The 21906-nt window shown below is 40.2% G+C and overlaps 1 protein-coding gene across 1 annotated transcript; it reads right to left on the bottom strand.

The window, feature by feature from the left end:
* Positions 1 to 58: 58 nt before the first annotated feature.
* Positions 59 to 19612, bottom strand: Ptges3 (prostaglandin E synthase 3). Its single transcript, XM_077798491.1, has 6 exons — positions 19256 to 19612; positions 5150 to 5263; positions 4943 to 5012; positions 3783 to 3881; positions 3111 to 3200; positions 59 to 211 (listed from the first exon to the last, which is right to left on the bottom strand). Coding segments are annotated over exons 1-6 (513 nt in total). The 5' UTR covers positions 19258 to 19612; the 3' UTR covers positions 59 to 73.
* Positions 19613 to 21906: the final 2294 nt, after the last annotated feature.

The raw sequence follows: 21906 nt of genomic DNA, 5'->3' as shown, positions 1-21906 counted from the left end.
CACATTTTTAAAACCTGCTTTTTCCCTATGTATTTTTTTGGAAAAAAAAAAAAGGAAAAAAGCAACCTTGAGTCTATATAAAACAACCTATAAATGCATTGCTTCTCACTATTAAAGTAAACAGAAAAAAAAGCATTTGTAGACTTACATCATCTGCTCCATCTACTTCTGGTAAATCTACATCCTCATCACCACCCATGTTGTTCATCATCTATTTGAAGTGTAAAAATTAGTTTTAAAAATGATGTTAAATTAAGTCCTAATTATTAGGCTGCACACTCCAGAATAAATCTTAAGTCTTTCTCACAGGTTTCCACAAATGAAAAATGCAGAAGAATCTTAAGACCCTTGCCTTTCTGGAAAAGGTATATTTTTTAGGTAATTTCACAAAACTGTCAGAACTTGAAGAAAAATTAAGCCTAGGTTCTCCCTGAAGAAAAGTGAGGTTATTAAAATTCATTCAGCAAGACACCCCATATATGAAGGAGAAATAGACCATCAAAAATCTGTGTTTAGTGGTGCAGGAAAAGGATGAGATTCATTAAAATTGTAAAGCTATGTGTATTAAGCTACTTGGCATGTATATTGTTGTATTCTCATTATGGTGTTAACTGTGTTGTAAAGAACCGATAAAATGATTTTAAATCAAGCCTTTAAGATGGTTAATTTGTACAGAAGGCCTGAATATCAAACAAAAGATGAACAGTAACTATGAAGACACCACATAACTTGAGAAGTACAAATTGTGGAAAATGCTCTTGAATTACAATAAACTGGGACTAACAATTGAGCATACTTACATGAAGCAGTAATTTCCCATCTTTAGTTGATATAAAGTTAAGAAGTATTTTACTTTAAGATACACAGATAGTCCAACAGTAAACAACTTATTACCACAGGGACTTTTCTCCCTAAATTAAGTTTTATGTAATATTTAAGTTTAAAAAAATAAAATTATGTAAATAGCCATGTATAACTTTGTAAACAAAAATGAAAATATTCAATTATATGCTTACCCAGTTTTTACAACTGGAAGGGTGATTAAGCTTAAGTCATACATACCATGTAATGTGTTCAACCTTAACAAAGATGGAAATTCTGGCAGGGGCATAGCTCAGTGAGAATGCATGCTTGTTAACATGCACAAGGTCCTGGGTTTGATTCCTACCACCACAGACACCAAAGAGGAAACCCTGCCTCATGCAACATGGATGACCATGGAGGACATTTTATTAAATAAAGCAAGCAGTCACAGGTCAAATATTGAATGATTCTGCTTATATTAGGTGTCTTTAAGTCTTCAAATGCACAGGAAGAGAATAGAATAGTATTTGCTAGGAGCTGGGGGCAGGTGTGGGGAGAAAATGATTAAGTTTCTGTTCAATAGTTATGAAGTTTCAGCTATATAAACAAAAATCAACCAAATTCCAGAGATCTGCTAAATACCATGTGCCTACAGTTAGTACTGTTTGGCACATAAACAAACTTGAGACAGATCCCATGTTAAATTATCTTTAACATCAATAATAAAAGGGGTAAGCAAGATCCTGACTCAAAAGATGAAAACGGATGGGGATGGGGTTCAGTGGATAAGCGTCCCTGCATTCAATCTCAGGTACAAAAGGGGGCCACAAGATAGGGGTGTGATTTAGTTGTGGTACTTGCCTAGTTTGCCCAGGCCCTGGGTTCAATCCCCAGTACCACAAAAATAAATAAGTAAATATATACAAACACAGAGAACCCCTAGTCAAATCTCAGTATAAAATTTCTCTGCAACCTATTCATTGGTGTCTGTTTTTTTTTTAGAAGGCGTATTACTGTGTTGCGCAGGCTGAACTCAAACTCAATCCTTACTACCCCAGCCTTCATTAGCTGGCATTAGAAGCATGTACCAACCACATCTGGCTCAATCTGGTCTTGAATGACATGAATAACTTGTAGTAAAAGTTTCCATACTGTTCTGTTGAATGCTTCTATTATTATTTTTGAGCAGGAAAAATGCTCAAAATGCGCCACACCCAATGGTAAGTATTGAGGGTACAATGGCACAAGAGATATAGCACTTAACACATGAAACCACTATCCTCCCCTCCTGTTGAAACAAGGTGCCATTGTCATGTGAGATGTTAAATTTAAGTAGTCAAATATTCAGAATCTGGAAACAACTTTTTCATAAACAACAATTTTCATAAAAGAAATGCAAATAAAATCTTGTTGGTTAAAAAATTGCAGATGAATTTGCAAATCGATTCTTTCTTTTATGGTGCTGGGAATTGAATGTTAGGCAAGCACTCTACCACTGAATTATAGCCCTAGCCCTCATACTCTCTTTTCTAATCAGAATTGTTTTAGCACATTTGGGAAGGTCTATTCTACCCACCAGTGATTAGATTTTTTTTTTTTTAATTTTGCCATGGTAATGTGTGACACCTTAGAAAACAGAAGAGCAAGGACTAGCATGGATGTGGGTATATCTCAGTGGTAGAATGCTTGTGTAGCACACAGCCTGCATAAGGCCCTGGGTTGGATCCCCAGCATTCCCCATCCCTAGCCACAAAAACAGGCTCTATTAAGGCCCTTCTCGGGCTGGGATGTAGCTCAGTGGCAAAGCGTCTGCCTTGCATTCGCAAAGCCCTGGGTTCGACCCCCAGTTCCAAAAAAAAAAAAAAAAAAGACAAAAAAAAAAAAAAGCCCTTCTCCCTGGTCTTGAAAAGCAACAATGACCCTACACACATCTCAGAGTGAAAAAGGCACCATGATTCTTGGTTTAATTATTTATATCTGTACTAGGTAGCTCTAAAATACAATCAATGGGTACTGCATTCATGCTTAAAAAAAACTCCATTTTAATGCTAGAGTAACTAAGTAGCTGTGCTTGATTGACTATATAGTGTATATATTGTCTTTACACATCAACTTGAGAACCTAATCTTTAAGAAACTTAAGATTTAAGATTAAATTATTATTGTTGAGATCTTATCTGGTGTTACCAAAGAATGGTCTTGAAATGCCTATCTTGAATTTCATTAGGTGCTTAAAATCAAATTAAAATGACTATGTAAAACTTAACTGGGGGTAGGGAATTAGAGAATGCATTTAAAAGAACTTACCTCAGAGAAACGATCAAAATTAGACATGTCTTCATCTGAATCATCTTCCCAATCTTTCCAATTATTGAAGTCCACACTAAGCCAATTAAGCTATAGATCAATACAAATAACACCCTATGATTAGGTTAATTTGCACCTCAAGACATGTTTTGAACTTCAGGCTCACATCTACTTTGGGTGCAGGCATGTGTGTGCACACATAAACCCAAACAAAAATAGAAAAATCCCCATCAAATCAACAGGGTTCAGTGGTTAAACCTAACTTTAAAAAAAAAAAACAAAATTAACTGGTAGAACAATTCGCACATACTTGAATAATTTATTTTTGCAGTGACCAAACCAGGTTCCCACATTATAATCAAGTAATTTACAAAGGCTTCTATGCAATGTCTATTTATCTATGTGCCTTCCCACCATTTATGGTACCGGGGATTAAAGTTAAGGATCTTGTGCATGCAAAACATACTTTCTACCACTCATGTACATGCCCAGCCCCAAAGTCTTTTCTTGAATGCAGAAGATTCTACATCAACTAGAAAATTGATTTTCCAACAACATTTGGTGTTAGAGGAAAAAAGTAAAACTATGAGCTTTTATATTTAGCTTTGAAATAAAAATAAGTGTTATCTTTCATTATTTAAAATATTAACTTTAAGAAAATGAAAAACCTACCTTTGCCCTTTCTTTTGTTAACCTAGGCCATGATTGGCCAGACTCTCCTTTTCGTAAACAACATAAAATTGATCTGTCCGTTCTTTTATGCTTGGAATCCTAAAAACAAAAGCACCATCAAATCATTTATTAATTCAGTATCACTAAAGGAGCCTGTTTTATTTTTATTTATTTATTTTTTTTTGAGACAGGCCTATAGTTACTATGTTGCCCAGGCTGGTCCTCAGTATCTAATGATCGTTCCTCAGTCTTAGGAGTAAGTGGGTTTATAGGCACTTACCATCACTTGGCTCTCACCTCTCCTTTTTTCACTTCTTATCCTAAATATTCTCCAGGCAGGCCCTTGACAGCTAAAAATTTCAAAACTAGGGGCTAGGGCTGTAGCTCAGTCGCAGAGCACTTGCCTAGCATGTGTGAGGCACTGGTTCGACCCTCAATACATTAAAACATAAATTAATAAACAAAGATATTGGGGGGGGGCTATGGTTCGATGGAAGCATTTGCCTTGCATGTGTGAAGCAATGGGTTCGATCTTCAGCACCTCATAAAAATAAATAAATAAAGGCATTGTGTCCATCTACAACCATAAATATATAAATAAATAGATAAATAAAATGAACAAAGATATTGTGTATCCCTTTATATCTTAAAAAAATATTTAAAAAAGAAAAATTCAAAACTATCCAATTGGGGGTTGAGAAGAAGCCCCCCACAATTCTAGTTTAATCTGGCATTATTTTTTCCCTTGCCTGCACAAGGTGATATAAAACCTTTAAGAATTGACTAAAGGGCTGGGGTTATAGCTCAGTGGTAGAGCAATTGCCCCAAACGTGTGAGGAACTGGGTTCCATCCTCAGCAACATATTAAATAAATAAATATAGATAGATGAATGAATGAATAAATGAATTTAAAAAAAGGACTTGCCTAAATATGGCATTACCACAGAATGGTTTAAAGATTCTATTCTTAGATAAGCCTCAAGATTGCTGCCAAGTCCAAGTACCATAGCATGATCAAAAATAAGCAGAAAAAGGAGAAGGATATTGCTATATAAAGTTAAGACTTTGAACTGTTAAAAAATTGACATCTTAGAACACTTGAAGTATGTTGTCCATTTCTCTATCATTTAAATCACGATAAAAACATTAAGACTACTTACATTTGGATCAATACAGTGAAAAAGATCAATTTCATTTAAATGTTTAAAATTATCACTTCCTCCAAGACAACTGTATAAAAAAAGAGAAAAAAAAGAAATAAGCCTCTTCAAAGATTAGTAACAATTTTTTTGAAAAAAAAAATACAAGCCAATTATTTATTTGTCTGAAATAAATTTTTAATCGGATGTTGTAAAATAGCAATTTACCTGAAAGTAAGTTTGGATTTTTCAAAATTTACATTAACATCTTTACTGTCTTCAACACAAAATTCAATGAAGACATAGTCCCTTCGATCGTACCACTTTGCAGAAGCAGGCTGCCTACAAAGAGAAAAAAAATTAAAGTTAAGCTGGAACTCCTAGCGATATTTACTTAACACCCAAAGTTTAGTACATAGGTAATACATTTCTCTATTCTTTCTGATACTATTTTGAGGCAATTTACTATAATTTTAAATGCTTTTTTTTTTTTTTTGGTACCAGGGATTGACCCCAGGGATGCTTAACCATTTAGCCACATTTCCAGCCCTGCTCTATCTTGAGACAGGGTCTCACTAAATTACTGAAGGCCTTACTAAATTGCTGGGATTATAAGTATGTGCCATCATGCCCAGCCCTTATTTATTGAGACAAGATCTAAGTTCCTGAAGCTCTCAAAAAATTGCTCAGTCTAGCTTGAACTTTTGATCCTCTTGCCTCGGTGTCCCAATCACTAGAATAAGAAACATGTACCATCTGCCTTTGTTTTAAAAATTAACAATAACAAGGGCTGGGGATGTGGCTCAAGCGGTAATGCACTCGCCTGGCATGCACGGGGCGCTGGGTTCAATCCTCAGCACCACATAAAAATAAAGATGTTGTGTCCACTGAAACTGAAAAATAAATAAATAAAAATTAACAAAAATATTGTCCTGCATAACCATGATAGTTCACTAAAATGATTCATGAAGTAGCAGAGCATGGTGGCACACACCTGTAACCCCAGGGACTTGGAGGCGGAGGAAGGAGTATCACAAATTCAAAGCCAGTCTCAGCAACTTAGTAAGACCCTGTCTCAAAGTAAAAACATACACAGGCTAGGTATGTGGCTCAGTGGTTAAGCATACCTGGGTTCAATCCCTGGTACAACAACTACTATATTCCAAGGTAAAACAGAGCTCTAACAACGGTCAGTTTCAGAAGGACATCAACCTTCCTAGGGCACACACACCTATAATTCTGTAATCCTGATGACTCAAGAGAGGCTGAGGCAGATATTTGAGGCCAGCCTGGGAAATTTTACTGAGATCCTGTCTCAAAATATAAAGAGCTGAGGAATGTAGCTCGGTGCTAGAGCACCTCTGGGTTCCATCTATAGTACTGGGGGCACAGGAACAACTAGACTGGGGAAATAGCTCAATGATAGAGTGCAAACAAAAGACCCTAGATTCAATCCTCAGTATGGGGGAAAGATAAAATTCTTAAACATATTTAAAGGCACAGAACAACATTTAAATCTAAAGAATGAGCTAAAAAGATGACAGGAGGGGCTGGGGATGTGGCTCAAGCGGTAGCACGCTCCTCTGGCATGCCTGCGGCCCGGGTTCGATCCTCAGCACCACATACCAACAAAGATGTTGTGTCCGCCGAGAACTAAAAAATAAATATTAAAAAAAAAAAAAGATGACAGGAGATAGAAATTGAACCACATCAATTTCAACTATTTGTATTACTGAATTCTTTGTACTTTGAGACTCTTGTCTCAAAATACAAATTAAAAAGGACAATAGATGCAGCCCAGTAGTAAAGTGCCCCTGGGTTCAGTCTTCAGTTACTCCTCCCAAAAGGTGGCAGTAATATATTCAAATCTTAGTCATAAATCAAGACAGCTGATTCCAAACTTTGAAATTCCTAACCCTTTAAATCAAGCACCTCCCTGCCTGTATGCAGGCCTGTAGTTCCAGCTACCCTGCTGGCTGAGGTAGCAGGATGAATAGAACCCAGAAAATTGAGACCAGCCTGGGCAATACAGCAAGATTTTTTTCTGTGTGTGTGTGTGTGTGTGTGTGTGTGGTGCTAGGGACTGAACCCAGGGCCTTGTGCAATGTAAGGCAAGGCAAGGTCTCTACCAACAGAGCTATATCCCCAGCCCTGAAAGATGCTTCTAAAGAGAGAGAGATTTTTTTTTTTAAAGTAGTATGGAGATTCCTTGGAAAACTGGGAATGGAACCACCATTTTTTTTCTTTTTTTTTAAGAGAGAGAGAGAGAGAATTTTTTAATATTTATTTTTCAGTTTTCGGCAGACACAACATCTTTGTATGTATGTGGTGCTGAGGATGGAACCCGGGTCGCACGCATGCCAGGTGAGCGCGCTACTGCTTGAGCCACATCCCCAGCCCCAAGATGCTTTTAAAAATATAAATTTATTTATCTATTTTAGTTCTAGGTAGACACAATACCTTTATTTTACTTTTATGTGGGGCCAGGGATCAAACCCAGAGCCTCACACGTGCTAGGCATGCATACTACCACTAAGCCACAACCCCAGCCCCCAGGATGCTATCTTTAAAAGATCTAACCAAACTTCTGTGGAATAAGGAATTATAACTTAGAATGTTACCATGCTGATTCAATGATTTATTTCTTCAATAGACCACATATTATTTCTATTTTTCTTATAGACACAATGTACTTTATATATGGTAATGAGTTGTGGTTAACTGAAAATACTTGCTACCTAGGGACTAGGGAGGAGGTTTTGGTATAGCTCAGAGTTCCTTTACATAAATGGCTGATGCCAGATCTAAGGTGGGACATATGAACTTGGGACATATTGCACAAATAAAACTTTTTTTTTTGGGTGGGTGAGTGGGTGGGGTGGGTAACTGGAGATCGAACTCAGGGGCACTGACTACTGAGCCACATCCCCAGCCCTATTTTGTATTTTATTTAGAGACAGGGTCTCACTGAGTTGCTTAGTGTCTTGCAGTTGCTGAAGCTGATTTTGAACTCTTGATCCTCTGACCTCAGCATCCGAGCCACTGGAATTACAGGTATGCACCATTGTGCCCAGCCCAAATGAAGCTTTGAAGAACATGAGGTCATTCAAAATAGGAGACAACAGCTGGACATAGTGGTGCACACCTGTAATCCCAGCAACTCAAGAGGCTGAATGAAGCAAGAGGCAAACTGAGGCCCCTTAGTGAGATCCTGTCTCAAAACAAAAAACAAGACTGGACATGTAGCTTAGTGGTATAGTGCCCTAGGCTCAATCTCCCTCATGCAAAATTAAAAACAAGAAGCAACATAAAGTTCCTTCCATTACCAAGAGGCCATTTGAGCACACAAAGGAATGACTACTGGAGCTGGGGATGCAGGTAAGCACAAACAAAAGAGCACTTGCCAACCATGTGTGAATCCTGGGTTCAATCCCCAGTACCCAAAATAAATACAAGAATCAACCAACCAACCAACCTTAACTTAATTCCAGCTTAGATGAAATATGAGGCAAAGGAACATGTTAAATGATTCCATAAACCAGTTCTTTCAGGTTACTAACAAATCCTGACCATCATGTAATTAAAAAATTGCTCTTGACTACAAGACAGCTAACTAAGAAATTTGTATATTAAGAGCCTGTGGGCTGGAGATGTGGCTCAGCGGTAGCGCGCTCGCCTGGCATGCGTGCGGCCCGGGTTCGATCCTCAGCACCACATACCAACAAAGATGTTGTGTCCGCCAAGAACTAAAAAATAAATATTAAAAATTCTCTCTCTCTCTCTCTCTCTCTCTCTGTCTGTCTCTCCTCTCTCACTCTCTCTTTAAAAAAAAAAAAAAAAAAAAAGAGCCTGTAGATCATGCATATCCACAAGACTAGGATCCTAATTAGAATATACTCGTATCAAAATTGACTTTATTGTCACGTGTAACTAAAAATAAAAAAAAAAATTTAAGGGAAGGGAGATTAAAGAGGAGTGGTAGTACATGCCTGTAATCCTGGCAGCCTGGGGGGCTGAGGCATGAGGATATCCAACTTCAAAGCCAGGTTCAGGGCTGGGGTAGTAGCTCAGTAACAGAGCTCTTGCCTAGCATGTGTATAACACTGAGTTCAATTCTCAGCACCACATAAAAATAAACATAAAAAAAAGCAAGCAAGCAAGCTGGCTTCAGCAATTTAGTTAGATCCTAAGAAACTTAGTAAGATAAAAAATGGGCCTGGCATGGCAATGCATGCCTATAATCCCAGCAGTTTGGGAGGCTGCAGCAAGAGGATCACAGGTTCATAGCCAGCCTCAGCAATTTGGTGAGGATTTCAGCAACTCAGTTGAGATCCTGTCTCAAAATAAAAAAGACTGGGGCTGGAGATGTGGCTCAAGCGGTAGCGCGCTCGCCTGGCATGCGTGCGGCCCGGGTTCGATCCTCAGCACCACATACCAACAAGCATGTTGTGTCCGCCGAGAACTAAAAAATAAATATTAAAAATTCTCTCTCTCTCTCTCACTCTCTTTAAAAAAAAATAAAAAAATAAAAAATAAATAAAAAAGACTGGTGACTGGTTCAGTTGTTGAACATCCCTGGGTTCAATCACTAGTGCACACACACCAAAAAAAAAAAAAAAAAAGACCTCTAGAAGGAGTAGCCTGGTTAAACTGAATTTTTCAGCTCTTCAGTTTGTTTGGATTTGCGTGTATGAATTTTTTTTTTTTTACTTTTTTTAAATATGTAGAACTGATAATCGAACCCAGTGCCTCACACATGCTAGGCAAGTACTCTACCACTGAGCCACAACCCCAGCAACAACTTTTTTATTATTTTAATGTCATTTTTAGTTACACTTGAAAATAGAATATATTTTGACATTATATATATATACACACACACAATATAACATCGCACTCCTGCAGCTACACATATATGGAGTTATACTGGTCCTATATTATATATGAACATAGGAAAGTTATGTCCAATTTCTGTTCATATTAAAGACACCAGAACAAGGAAAGAATCAATCTACTTTCCTCAGATTCACACCAAGTAATCTATGTTTGTATCACCATTATGTGATGAATTGCTCTTCCCCTAAATATATATGATAGAAGTCCAGGGCTGGGGATATAGCTTAGTTGGTAGAGTGCTTACCTCCCATGCACAAGACCCTGGGTTCAATCTCCAGCACCACCCCCCCCCAAAATATATATATATATGCGTGTGTGTGTGTGTATCTTTGTGTGTATACTTTATATATAGATATGAGAAGTCCTAATCCCAAGCACCTAAGAAAGTAACTATATTTGGAGAAAAATTTTCTTCTTTTTCTTGTAGGGGGAGGTGGTACTGGGAATTGAATTCGGGGGTACTCAACCACTGAGCCACATCCCCAGCTCTATTTTGTATTTTATTTAGAGACAGGGTCTCACCGAGTTGCTTAGTGCCTTGCAGTTGCTGAGACTGGCTTTGAACTCCTGATTCTCCCGTCTTGGCCTCCTGAGTTACTAGGTTACAGGCATGAGCCACCAGGCCTGGCTTTTTTTTTTTTTTTTTAAGGTAATTAGGTGAAAACAAGATCTTGGAGTAGGTTCTGATCCAAAATGAAATACCCTTATAAGAAGGGATTAAGACACATGCAATTACAGAGAAACACAAAAGATGGCAACCAGAAAGAGGAGAGAGAGGCCTCAGAAGAAACTATCCCCGTTGACAATCTTAATCTTGGACTACCATAATAGTGAGGAAATAAATTGTTGTTTAAGTCACCCAGTCTGTGATACTTTATTATGGCAGCCATATCAAACTAATACAATAATTTCCTAGGCAATAAAGAAATTTAAATTATTTAAGCCATGGGGTAAGGCCAAGACAAAATGGCTTCTACATTTTTCAGTGATTGCTGAAAATAAAATTGGGACAAAGATACATACAATTCAGGGAAAGGGGACTGAATGCCTACACCTGATCTTAAGCCTTTTTATTAGCATTGGCAAAATTCACACCAGTGCCAATCTACAAATTCACTTTAATACAGATATAAAAATTGTTTATACCTCTCCATATACTATGTAAGTCCACTACTTAGAGAAAAACAAAGCAAACCCAATGGGACATTTCATGTTCTTCTGACCAGCATTTCTAAGCTCAGTACTAGGGCTATATAATGTCAAATGAAGGAACTAATTTTTTTTAAGAGAAAGATTGATATTTATTTTTTAGTTTTCAAGGGACACAACATCTTTCTTTGTATGTGGTGCTGAGGATGGAACTCGGGCCGCACGCATGCCAGGCAAGCGCACTACCGCTTGAGCCACATCCCCAGCCCCTGAACTAAATTTTTCGTAGCCTGAAATTCTTTCCTATAGGTCTTAATCAGGTAGCTTTTAATCCTAATGTGTAGAAAATTACAAGCACCACAGTTTAAAAATAGATGCCCCAAGGAAGCTAAATGCCTCTAATCTCAGCAGCTTGGGAAGCTGAGGCAGGGGGACCACCAAGTTCAAAGCCAGACTCAGCAAATCAGCAAGGTCTTAAGCAACTAAGCAAGACTGTCTCAAAAAATAAAAAGGGCTGGAGATGTGACTCAGTAGTTAAGTGCACCTGGGTTCAACAAAACAAAACTGGAAGAGTATGGGATGCAGCTCAGTGATAAAGCACTCAACTATATGTACAAAGCCCTGGGTGCCATCCTCAAGGAATACTGGATGTAACAGAATGCTACAGCATATAATTTGTCACTACCTCCAACAATAAGGACAAAACATCCCTGAGTTCAATACCCTACACAAGGCAAATATATATTTATATAATATATATATATATATATTACTTTTTTCAGAATATAAAAGGCTTATAAATCTTAGTTACCATCATAACTCAAGTAAATCTGACTCACTGAAATACATTTAGCACAACCTAATATACATATATACATGTAGATTTTTCTTCACATCATTTTAGTTATCCCCTCAGCTATTTTTAAAATCTTTCTTTTTACAGCAGTGTCCAGATAAGTTTCATTACAAATCAAGGGCATTTTTAGTTGTAGATGAACACAATACCTTTATTTTATTTATTTTTTTAATGTGGTGCTAAGGATGGAACCCAACTCCTTGCACATGCTGGGCAAGCACTCTACTCTTGAGTCACAGGCCCAGCCCCTTATTATTTTTTTTTATATGGTGTTGTGCATTGAACTGAGTACCTCATACATATTGGGCAAGCAGTCTACCACTGAGCTACAACCTCAGCCCTCAAATCAAGGGTTCTAACCACAAGAACAGGATCCTAATTAAAATAAATTATACTCCTAATTAAAATAAATTTGGGCCACTGTGCCCAAATACACTCTGTGTCAAAATACACTCTAAGGGGCTGGAGTTGTGACTCAGTGGTAGAGCTCTTGCCTAGCAAGCACTTGCTAGGCACTGGGTTCGATTCTAGCACTGCATACAAGGAAATAAAAATAAAAGTCCATTGACAAAAAAGTTTTCTGAAAAAAAAAATTATACTATTGTGCACATCTAAAATAAATTTAAGCCAGGTGTAGTGGCACACACCTGTAATCCCAGTGGCTCGAGAGGCTGAGACAGGAGGATCCCGAGTTCAAAGTCAGCCTCAACAAAGGTGAGATACTAAGCAACTCAATGAGATCCTATTTCTAAACAAAATACAAAAAAAAAAGGCTGGGGACATGGCTTAGTGGTTGAGTGCCCCTGAATTTAATCCCTAGTTCCCCAACACCACAAAAAAAAAAAAAAAAAAAAAAAATCACATTGCACCCCATCAGTATAATTACATGTCAATTAAAAACTAAAATAAAAATAAACAAATCAGGGCTGGGGTTGTGGCTCAGTGGCAGAGCACTTTGCCTAGCATGTGTGAGGCACTGTATTCTATTCTCAGCACCACATATCAATATATAAAATAAACGTCCATTGACAACTGAAAAAATATTTTTTAAAAATGCAAAATGTTGAATAAACAAATCAAATTTTCTACATATACAAATATGGTACATCATTACAATACTGGGATTCTTACTCAAAATCACTGTGAAAAAAATAGCATGTTATCATCTAATTACAAAACATTAGCATCTTAATCCGTAGTCAGATGCCCTGGAGAAAACAGCAAAAATGGTCATTTAATAAAATTGTTCAGTTGTGCATAGTGATGCACACCAGTATCTATAGTGACTTGGAAGGCTGAGACAGGAGGATCAAGTTTGAGGCCAACCTGGGCAATTTAGGAAGACAGTCTCAAAATAAAAAGGGTAGTCAGGCATGGTGGTGCAGGCTTATAATCCCAGAGGTTTGGGAGGCTGAGGCAGGAGTATGGGGAGTTCAACATAGCAAGGTGCTAAGCAACTTGAAGAGATATGCATGGCTTTCTCAGAGACTTTCTTTCATGGCACTGGGGACTGAATCCACCAGTGCTCTACTATTGATTTACAACCCCAACCCTTTTTAATCATTCAGTTTGAAATAGCTCTGGCTAAATTGCTGAGGCTGGCCTTAACCTTGGGATCCTCTTACATACTTTTGAGAGTAGATAAGCTTGGCCTCAGTAGCAAAACACCTGCCTAGCACATGTGAGGCAATCCTTAGCCCCACATAAAAAATAAATAATAAAGGCATTCTATCCATCTACAACTAAAAAAAAAAAAAAAAAGAGCGTTTTATTCCTGGCTTAGTTTATCTTTATTGATGAAAAGTAAGTGATGTACTTTAACAATCTAATTGGTTTTAAGTACTTAGATAGTAACTTCATTTTCTTGAAGAAATGCTTTTTTGTTTGTAGATGGACACAATACCTTTTTTTTTAAAGAGAGAGTGATAGAGGGAGAGAGAGAGAGATAATTTTTTAATATTTATTTTTTAGTTATTGGCGGACACAACATCGTTGTTTGTATGTGGTGCTGAGAATCGAACCCAGGCCGCATGCACGCCAGACGAGCGCGCCACCGCTTGAGCCACATCCCCAGCCCGACACAATACCTTTTTTTCCCTAAATGTGGCGCTGAGAATCAAATCCAGTGCCTCACAGGTTCTAGGCAAGTGCTCTACCACTGAACTACAATCCCAGCCCCAATAATTTTATTTAGATATTTAAACATATAAGACACTGGAGGCATAATACATTCATTCCCTACCAGTATACAACTTCATATACTTTATTTTTTGGTCGGAGGACTGAACCCAGGGGCAATTAACCACTGAGCCACATCCCCTGCCTTTTTGTTTATTTTTTAAATATTTTTTTAAAAATAGTAGATGAACACAATACCATTTTTTAAAAAAATGTGGTGCTGAGGATGGAACCCAGTGCCTCACGCATGCTAGGCAAGCACTCTACCAACTGAGCTATAACCCCAGCCTGTACCCAGCCTTTTAAAAATTTTATTTAGACAAAGTCTCACTGAGTTGCTTAGGGCCTCGATAAGTTGTTGAAACTGGCTCTGAACTTAGAATCCTCTGGTCTCAGCCTCCTGAGCCACTGGATTACAGGCATGTGCCACTGGGCCCAGCCACATACTTTAGTTCTATCAAGTTTGAGGCCAGTCTCAACAAAGTGAAGCCCAAAGCAATCTGGAAAAACTGTCTCCAAAAAATAAAAAGGGTGTGTGTATGTGTGTGTAGAAATATGGCTCAGTGGTTATACACACCTGGATCAATTCCCAATACCAAAATATATAAATAAATCTATAAAATCTATCACAATCTATCCACACAGTAAACAAAAAAGTTTAATACAACGTACTCTGTATTTCGATAGTGAAATTTACTGGATGCAACAATTCTCCATTTAAGAACTCAGATGAGGCCAGATACAGTGGGTGATGCCTGTAAGTAATCCAAGGCTGAGGTAGGAGGATCACAAGTTCAAAGGCAGCTTCAAAACTTAGTGAAGCCCTAAGCAATTTAGCAAGAACCAGTCTTGAAATAAAAAGGGTTGGCTAGTAATCCCAGTAGCTCCAGAGGCCAAGGAAGGAGGATTAGGAGTTCAAAGCCAGCCTCAGCAACAGTAAGGTGCTAAACAACTCAGTGAGACCCTGTCTAAATAAAATACAAAATAGGGCTGGTGGTGTAGCTCAGTAGTCAATCCCCCCAAGTTCAATTCCTGGTACCAAAAAGGCAGGGGGAGGGGGCTGGCCATATGGCTCAATGGCTAAGTGCTCCTGGGTTCAGTCCAGGCACCAAAACAAAAACAAAAACTATAGACTGTGGGCAAAGGTGCACACCTTTAATTCCAGCTATTGTAAGGTGAGACAGGAGGATCCCCCAAGTTCAAGAACAGCCTGGGTAGTACTGGGATGTGGCTCAGTGGTCGAATGCCCCTGAGTTCAATCCCCAGTGCCAAAAACCAAACAAAAAAAAACTAAGTTGATTTGAAACAATTGATATTACAAAGGTATGTTTTCCTAAAATGGGATATCACTAACTACCTAAAACCCCTAAATAATATAGGCATCTAAATTTTTAAAGTGCAAAAATTAAAAAGGGCAATCTTAATAAAACAGTCACTTTGCATGCATGTGATTTTGTCATTTTTAGTTAATGTTTTCTAGTTAAAGTCTAACTGAGCAAGAAAGAAGAAAATCCAGTTGCCAGGTTACAGTGGTTAGGAAATCAACACTGAACAAAGGCCAACATCATTTACTCTTTTCTACCTTAAAGAAATTAACCATATACAATATGCTATGACAATTTATTTTGAAGGCTAAAACTGATCATTTTATTTGGGGGGTTTAATCCTACTGAGTGATATAGCAAAATAAGATTTTAAAATTACAGAGTCAAGAGTATGTTTCCAGAAAATGTATTGAAACACACAGACACAAAAGTAAGTAAAACTAGCTCATCACCCATTGCTAACTGCTCCTACATGGTAACAATTTATAAGGAAGTGCAAAGTAGCACTCCCTACATTAGGTTGATGCAAGGTCTTTTTGTATGTGGGGCGAGGTGTGGCAGGGATTCAACCGAAGGCCTCCCCCATGCTAAATGGGCACTCTACCAGAGCTACACAACAACCCTATTTTTTAAATTCATTTTTAAAATCTTGAGGCAGTTTCTAAGTTGCCTGGAAGCTTGTCATTCTCATGCCTCAGCCATGTTCAATGTCTGCCAAGGTTTTTTATTTGTGTGTGTGTGTGTCTGTGGTACTGGAGATTGAACATGTGAGGGCATTGTGCATATGAGGCAAGCACTCCACTAATTGAGCTATATCCCCAGCCCTGCAAAATCTTAAGAGATGTATTAAAACTCCAGTTTTCAGGACTAGAGATGTAGTACAGAGATAGTGCTTGTCCAACATGGAGACCTTAGGTTAAATCCACAGAAGAAAAAAAAGGGGGGGAAAAAAAAAACAAAACAACCTTCTCCAAGGTAGATATGAAATCAGGAGACTTTCACAAAAAGTACTTGAAAAAACTTGTAATCTAACAATTTCAAGTAGGAAATCAGGAAGTTTCTATATAGGGAGAAAAAAAAAATCTCCAAACCCTCAAGACTTTCAGCATAAATCTCTCCACCTCTAAAAAACTTCCTAACACCCAGGCATGGTGGCACATGCCTGTAATCCCTGTTTGGGAGGCTGAGACAGGAGAATCCTGAATTCAAAGCCAACCTCAGCAACAGGGAGGTCCTAAGAACTCAGTGAGACCCTGTCTCTAAATAAAATACAGGGACTGGGGTTGTAGCTCAGTGGTAGAGCACTTGCCTAGCATGTGTGAGGCACTGGGTTTGATCCTCTGCACCACATATAAATAAATGAATAAAATAAGGGTCCATCAATATCTAAAAATAAATAAATAAATAAATTGCAAAATAGGGCTGGGGATGTGGCTCAGTGGCCGAGAGTGCCCCTCAGTTCAATCCCTAGTACCCTCCACCCCCCCACACACACATGAAACCACAACTTCATAATAGACATCAACAAATTAAACTCTTTATCAGATGGATTCTTTGTGGAATTTATGACCAACATTACAGGTCTCTTCCAATCCAAATAACTGACTCCTAAGATTCAACTCATCTAAGCCAATGGCTGGATAAGATGGCCTTAAGAGTTTACAAGATAACACGTACTGAGCACTTTTAAAGAAATATACCTGGTCTCTTCAACAGAGCAAATATGAAAGTAAGGAGAAAATGCTTTTGGGACTATTGATTGCTACATATATTTACATACCTTGACATTTTACTTATTAACTGATGTCCAGAAAGTGTTTTAAATCAAGCCACTTCAAACATAATATTCTTCATGAAAAGATATCTTGACTACTATTAAATTAGTTATGCTTTATCCAAAAATTCACCTTCTCCTTACATAAATTTTCAAATTATAAAAGGCATTTTAGCCATGCACAGTGGCACCGGCCTATAATCCCAGAGGCTCAGGAGACTGAGGCAGAATGATCAAAGGCAGCTTCAGCAACTAGGAAGGACCTAAGCAACTTATGGAGTTCCTTCTCAAAAAAAAAAAAAAAAAAAAAAAAAAGAGGGGGGTTGAGGATGTGGCACAGTGGTTAAGCACCCCTGGGTTCAAGCCCTGGTACCAAAAAAAAAAAAAAAAAAAAGAATGAGGGTTAAGACCGAGAATCCCCGGGCTGGGGATGTGGCTCAAGCAGTAGTGCACTCGCCTGGCATGCATGCAGCCCGGGTTCGATCCTCAGCACCACATACAAAGATGTTGTGTCCGCCGAAAAACTAAAAAAGAAAATAAATATTAAAATTCTCTCTTTCCTTAAAAAAAAAAAAAAAAAAAGACTGAGAATCCTTGCTACATTTTTTTTTGTATGTGGTGCTGGCGACTGAACCCAGGACCACCTTGTGCATTCAAGGCAAGAACTCTACCAAATGAGCTATATCCCCAGCCCCCTTTTCTGCTTTTGCCTTCAAAATTTAACGTGTCAGGGCTACATTAGCATATTTTATTAAAAAGTAAACTCTAGAGGCTGGGGATATAACTTGATTGGTAGGGTGCTTGCCTCGAATGCACAAGGCCCTGGGTTCAATCCCCAGCATCACACACACACACAAAAGTAAAGTCTACTAGAAGTCACTCTGGAGGGAGTTGGGAATCCTGGAAAAGTTCTGATATTCACCCTTATTCAGAGAAATAAAGGTTTTCTCCTGGCAGGCTCAGCTATCAACTGACTTCAGTGTATCTCAAACTTACTTATTTAGATTTCTAGCCTTATAAAATACATAATTAAACCCTGGAAAGTACATTGCTTTCTATAGAAAAACATTGTTCTCCATAGTGACTTGAGTTAGTCCTCCTCACTATAAAAATCTCACATTTGAAAAACTAAAAGCTTTTCAGGAGAACGTAAGGCCTGGAAAACAGTGCCAAGAATTCTTAATTGGTTAAAATCACTGAGGTTTTCCTTTGTCATAATTAAGATCGCTATCTTTACCTGGAACTTGGAATGTGGCTCAATGGTAAAGCATTTGCCTACCATGTGCGGGCCTGGGTTTGATCCCAAGCACCGCAAAGGAAAACACACTACCAACGAACCTGCAATAAACAAACTTAAGCACTTTAAAAAGCTAATTACATTACCTGTTCCATCCTTACATTAAGAAGATAATGAAACCTCACTTAAAGTTTAACGTGGAACACAGAAAACGTCGACACATTATTTTTCCAACTCGACCTGGTAACTTCTCGCTCCCAGGGAAGCGGCTGAATTTGGGCAAACTTCATTATTTTCAAGAAACTGGAGTTAGGAAACGTCCTGAAGGACCCACATTCAAGAAACCAAGACACAGAGGAAGTAACTTGTGGAGACTGCATGCCTCCCTCTAGTTGCCTAGCAGTACCTGCCGCTCACGGCGGAGGGCCGCGTGGTGCAATACCAGGAACAACATCAGCTTCAGATGGCACCCACCACGGGTACCCTTGACCCAAGGCCTGGCCGCGGCATGAAGAAGCGGCAGGACCACAGTGCCCACGCCTCCAAAGTGCCCGCTCGGCAAAAGCTCACAGCAGCTCAGGACCCAGGGCTAAGTTAGGAGAGTTACGAGCGACCCGTATGGCAGGAGGTGGAAAAAGTGAGCTTTCTGCCAGGATCGGGGCCGCCAAGGGACGGTTTAGAGGTGGGGGAAGCAGACATCTGGAGGAAAAAATGTCCTCCACTAGCCAACGGTAACCGGAACAAGGATCCCCGGACCTCCCACCCCCAGGCAGGGACGATTGCCCCCACTGAGGAGAATGAGACTAAGGGGCCGCAAGAGGGGGGAGGGCAGAGAGCCACTTCCCGGCATCTCAGGAGCCCCCAGAGCGGCCTCGGCCTCACTCCGGGCGACCTTCCCGCGGCGGGATGTCGCACTCACATTGTGAACGGGGCAGGGGGACGGGCGAACGGGTGGGCGGGCCTCTCTGGCGGCGGCGGCTGGGGAATCGGCTCCTCTCCGATGGCGACTCCGGCGTTTTCTCCCCAATCGCGGCCTCTAGTCGCTCTCCTTAGGCGACGGCGGCAGCGGGCTCGACCTAGATCCCCAGAATGCACCGCGCGAAGAGAGCGGCTCTTCGACCTGGGAGAAGAGGAAAGTGTAGGAAAAGGGGCGCGAGGACGGAGAATGAACGTGCGTGCGTGCGAGCGAGGGGTGGTGAGGCCGGGCGGCGGCTGGTGACGCAGCAAAATGCCCGGGCCCTGTAGCCGCGCGTGCGCAGTCTTTGTTTTCGGGCTCCTGCGCGGCTTTCTAGAGATATCTACGGAAAGGGCGGGGCCACCCTGCTCCTTCGCGATCCTTCCCGGAGCGGGCCCCGCCCTTCGCCCTCTCACCCGCTCGGGTGGCTGACTAGTTCCCGCCTCTCCTCCCGCGCTCCCCTCTCGCGTTAGAAAACCGTTGGCTGCCTAACCGCCCGGCCACGCGCCTTTGGCGATTTCCCTGATCAAACGGCTGCGTTTGCTCTGAGAGTAAGATTAAGGCACAGGGATGCAAAGTTGGCGGACTAGACGAGTGAAGCGGGGCATTGGTTACTCTTGAGTGGATAAATGAGGCCACTGAGGAAACAGTCCATCGCAAAAAGTTGTGAAAAGCCTGTGCTCGTGAAATTTGCGGAAAAGGGCTAACTTCAGAATCGAGGGCCTGGGCCCACCTCGCCGGCTTCTGAAGATTGGGGACACTGTCCAGGGCAGCGAAAGAGCGAGGACTTTGGCTGAGAAGGAGCGTTTACCTTTGAGGGCGGGCTTTGGCCTCTATTTTGAGACCTGAGTGCTGTAGGTGAGACAGGAAGGCTATTTGAGGGGAGTCTCATACTAAACTCAGGGTTTCCACGCACATCTTTGCGGTGCGGCTGCCCACCTGTCCGTGTGTTTTAAACTGTTAGGTCTTGGACTGTGTCTTCGTGCAAGGCACTGGGATAAGGTCTGGTGTGGGATAGTAACCAAGAGAAGCAAAGCTGCCGGAGTAGTAGTCCGTACTCAAGGAGACTGGGCGAAAGCGCAATAAAACGCTGTGAAAACCGGGTGCTGTGGGGCAAGCCTGTAATCCCCGTGGGTCTGGAGCCTGAGGCAGGAGTATCATAAGTTCAAAGACAGCCTCGGCAACTTAGCGAGACATAAAAACTGCAAAGGAACAGGGATGTCTAAAAAAAACTATATGATGGAGCACCCCTAGGTTCACTCCCCAGTATTTAAAAAAAAAAAAGTTTGTGAAGAGCTAGAGATGTAGCTCAGGACTAATATATGTTTGCCTGGCAGGCTGGAGCCTCTGATTTCAGCCCCCAGCACTGCCAAAAAATATTTAAAACAAGTTTGGGGCGTCTTTTTAATACCGTACTTATGGTATTTATGGTATTGATACTGTGCAGCTTGGTTCCTAGGCTCAAATCCCACTAAAAGGGTTTTAAATATTGCAACTCTAAAGAGTCTGCTACCATTTGAGGAAGACAAAAATACAAAATCAACTGGTTGCTATAATGGAAGTACAAAAAGTAATGAGAGCATAAAGTGAAGTCTATCTTGGATGGAATAATCAGGACAGGTCTTTAAAAAGTTATCCAGCTGGGCATGGTGGCACAGGAGGCTGAGGCCAGAGGATCCTGTTTAAAGCCAGCCTCAGCAATTTAGTGAGATCCTATCTCTAAATCAAGTATAAAAAGGGCTATGGGAGCTGGGGTTGTGGCTCAGTGGTAGAGCGCTTGCCTCAAATGCATGAGATACTGTGTTTGATTCTGAGTACCACATATAAACAAAATAAAGGCCCATGTATAAAAAAATAAAATTTTAAAAAGGGCTGGGGATGTGACTCAGTGGTTACACTTCTGGGTTCAACCCCTGGTACAAAAAAAAATTATCCAGCTTGAAGCAGTTAGCGCCAGCCTATTCTGGAGGCTGAGGAAGGAGGATCAAGTTCAAAGCCAGCCTTGACAATTTATAAAGACCCTGTTTCAAGATAATTTAAAAAAAAATGGGGGGGCTGCGGATGTAACTCCATGGTTGAATGCCTGCCTATTATGTGCAAGATCCTGGGTTCATCCCCAGTACCACCTTAAAAAGGGCTGAGGATGTAGCTCAATGGTAAAATGGCCCTACCTTTAGTCAGGGATGGGGATGAGGGGTCTGTATCCCAAGACATGGATGGAAATAAGGGTACCTAGGACGTTGATTAATCTTCTTGACCTCGGATTAATTCTCAAGGATAAGGTACCTGTTTCCACTTTGCTAATTATAATGTAGATCTTAGACATGAAATTGTAGATTTCTGTCTTATACAGAAGCTGACTATGAGGCCCTGGGCATGCCTGTAATCCCAGTTGTCTGGGAGACCGAGGCAGGAGGATCGAGAGTGCAAAACCAGCCTTAGCAATTTAGTGAGGCCCTAAGCAACTTGGTGATACCCCCTCTCTAAAGTAAAAATGCAAAATAGGGTTGGAAATGTGTGGCTCAGTGGTCGAGTGGCCCAGAGTTCAATCCCTGGTTACACCCCCCCCCCTAAAAAAAAAAACTATGAAACTACCAATTTATTGTTTAATTACT

The sequence above is a fragment of the Urocitellus parryii genome, chromosome 5 (genome assembly GCF_045843805.1).
Source record: "Urocitellus parryii isolate mUroPar1 chromosome 5, mUroPar1.hap1, whole genome shotgun sequence".
NCBI classification, from domain to species: domain Eukaryota; kingdom Metazoa; phylum Chordata; class Mammalia; order Rodentia; family Sciuridae; genus Urocitellus; species Urocitellus parryii.
The sequence above is the reverse complement of the archived record's forward strand: the minus strand, read 5'-3'. Positions and strand labels throughout refer to the sequence as shown.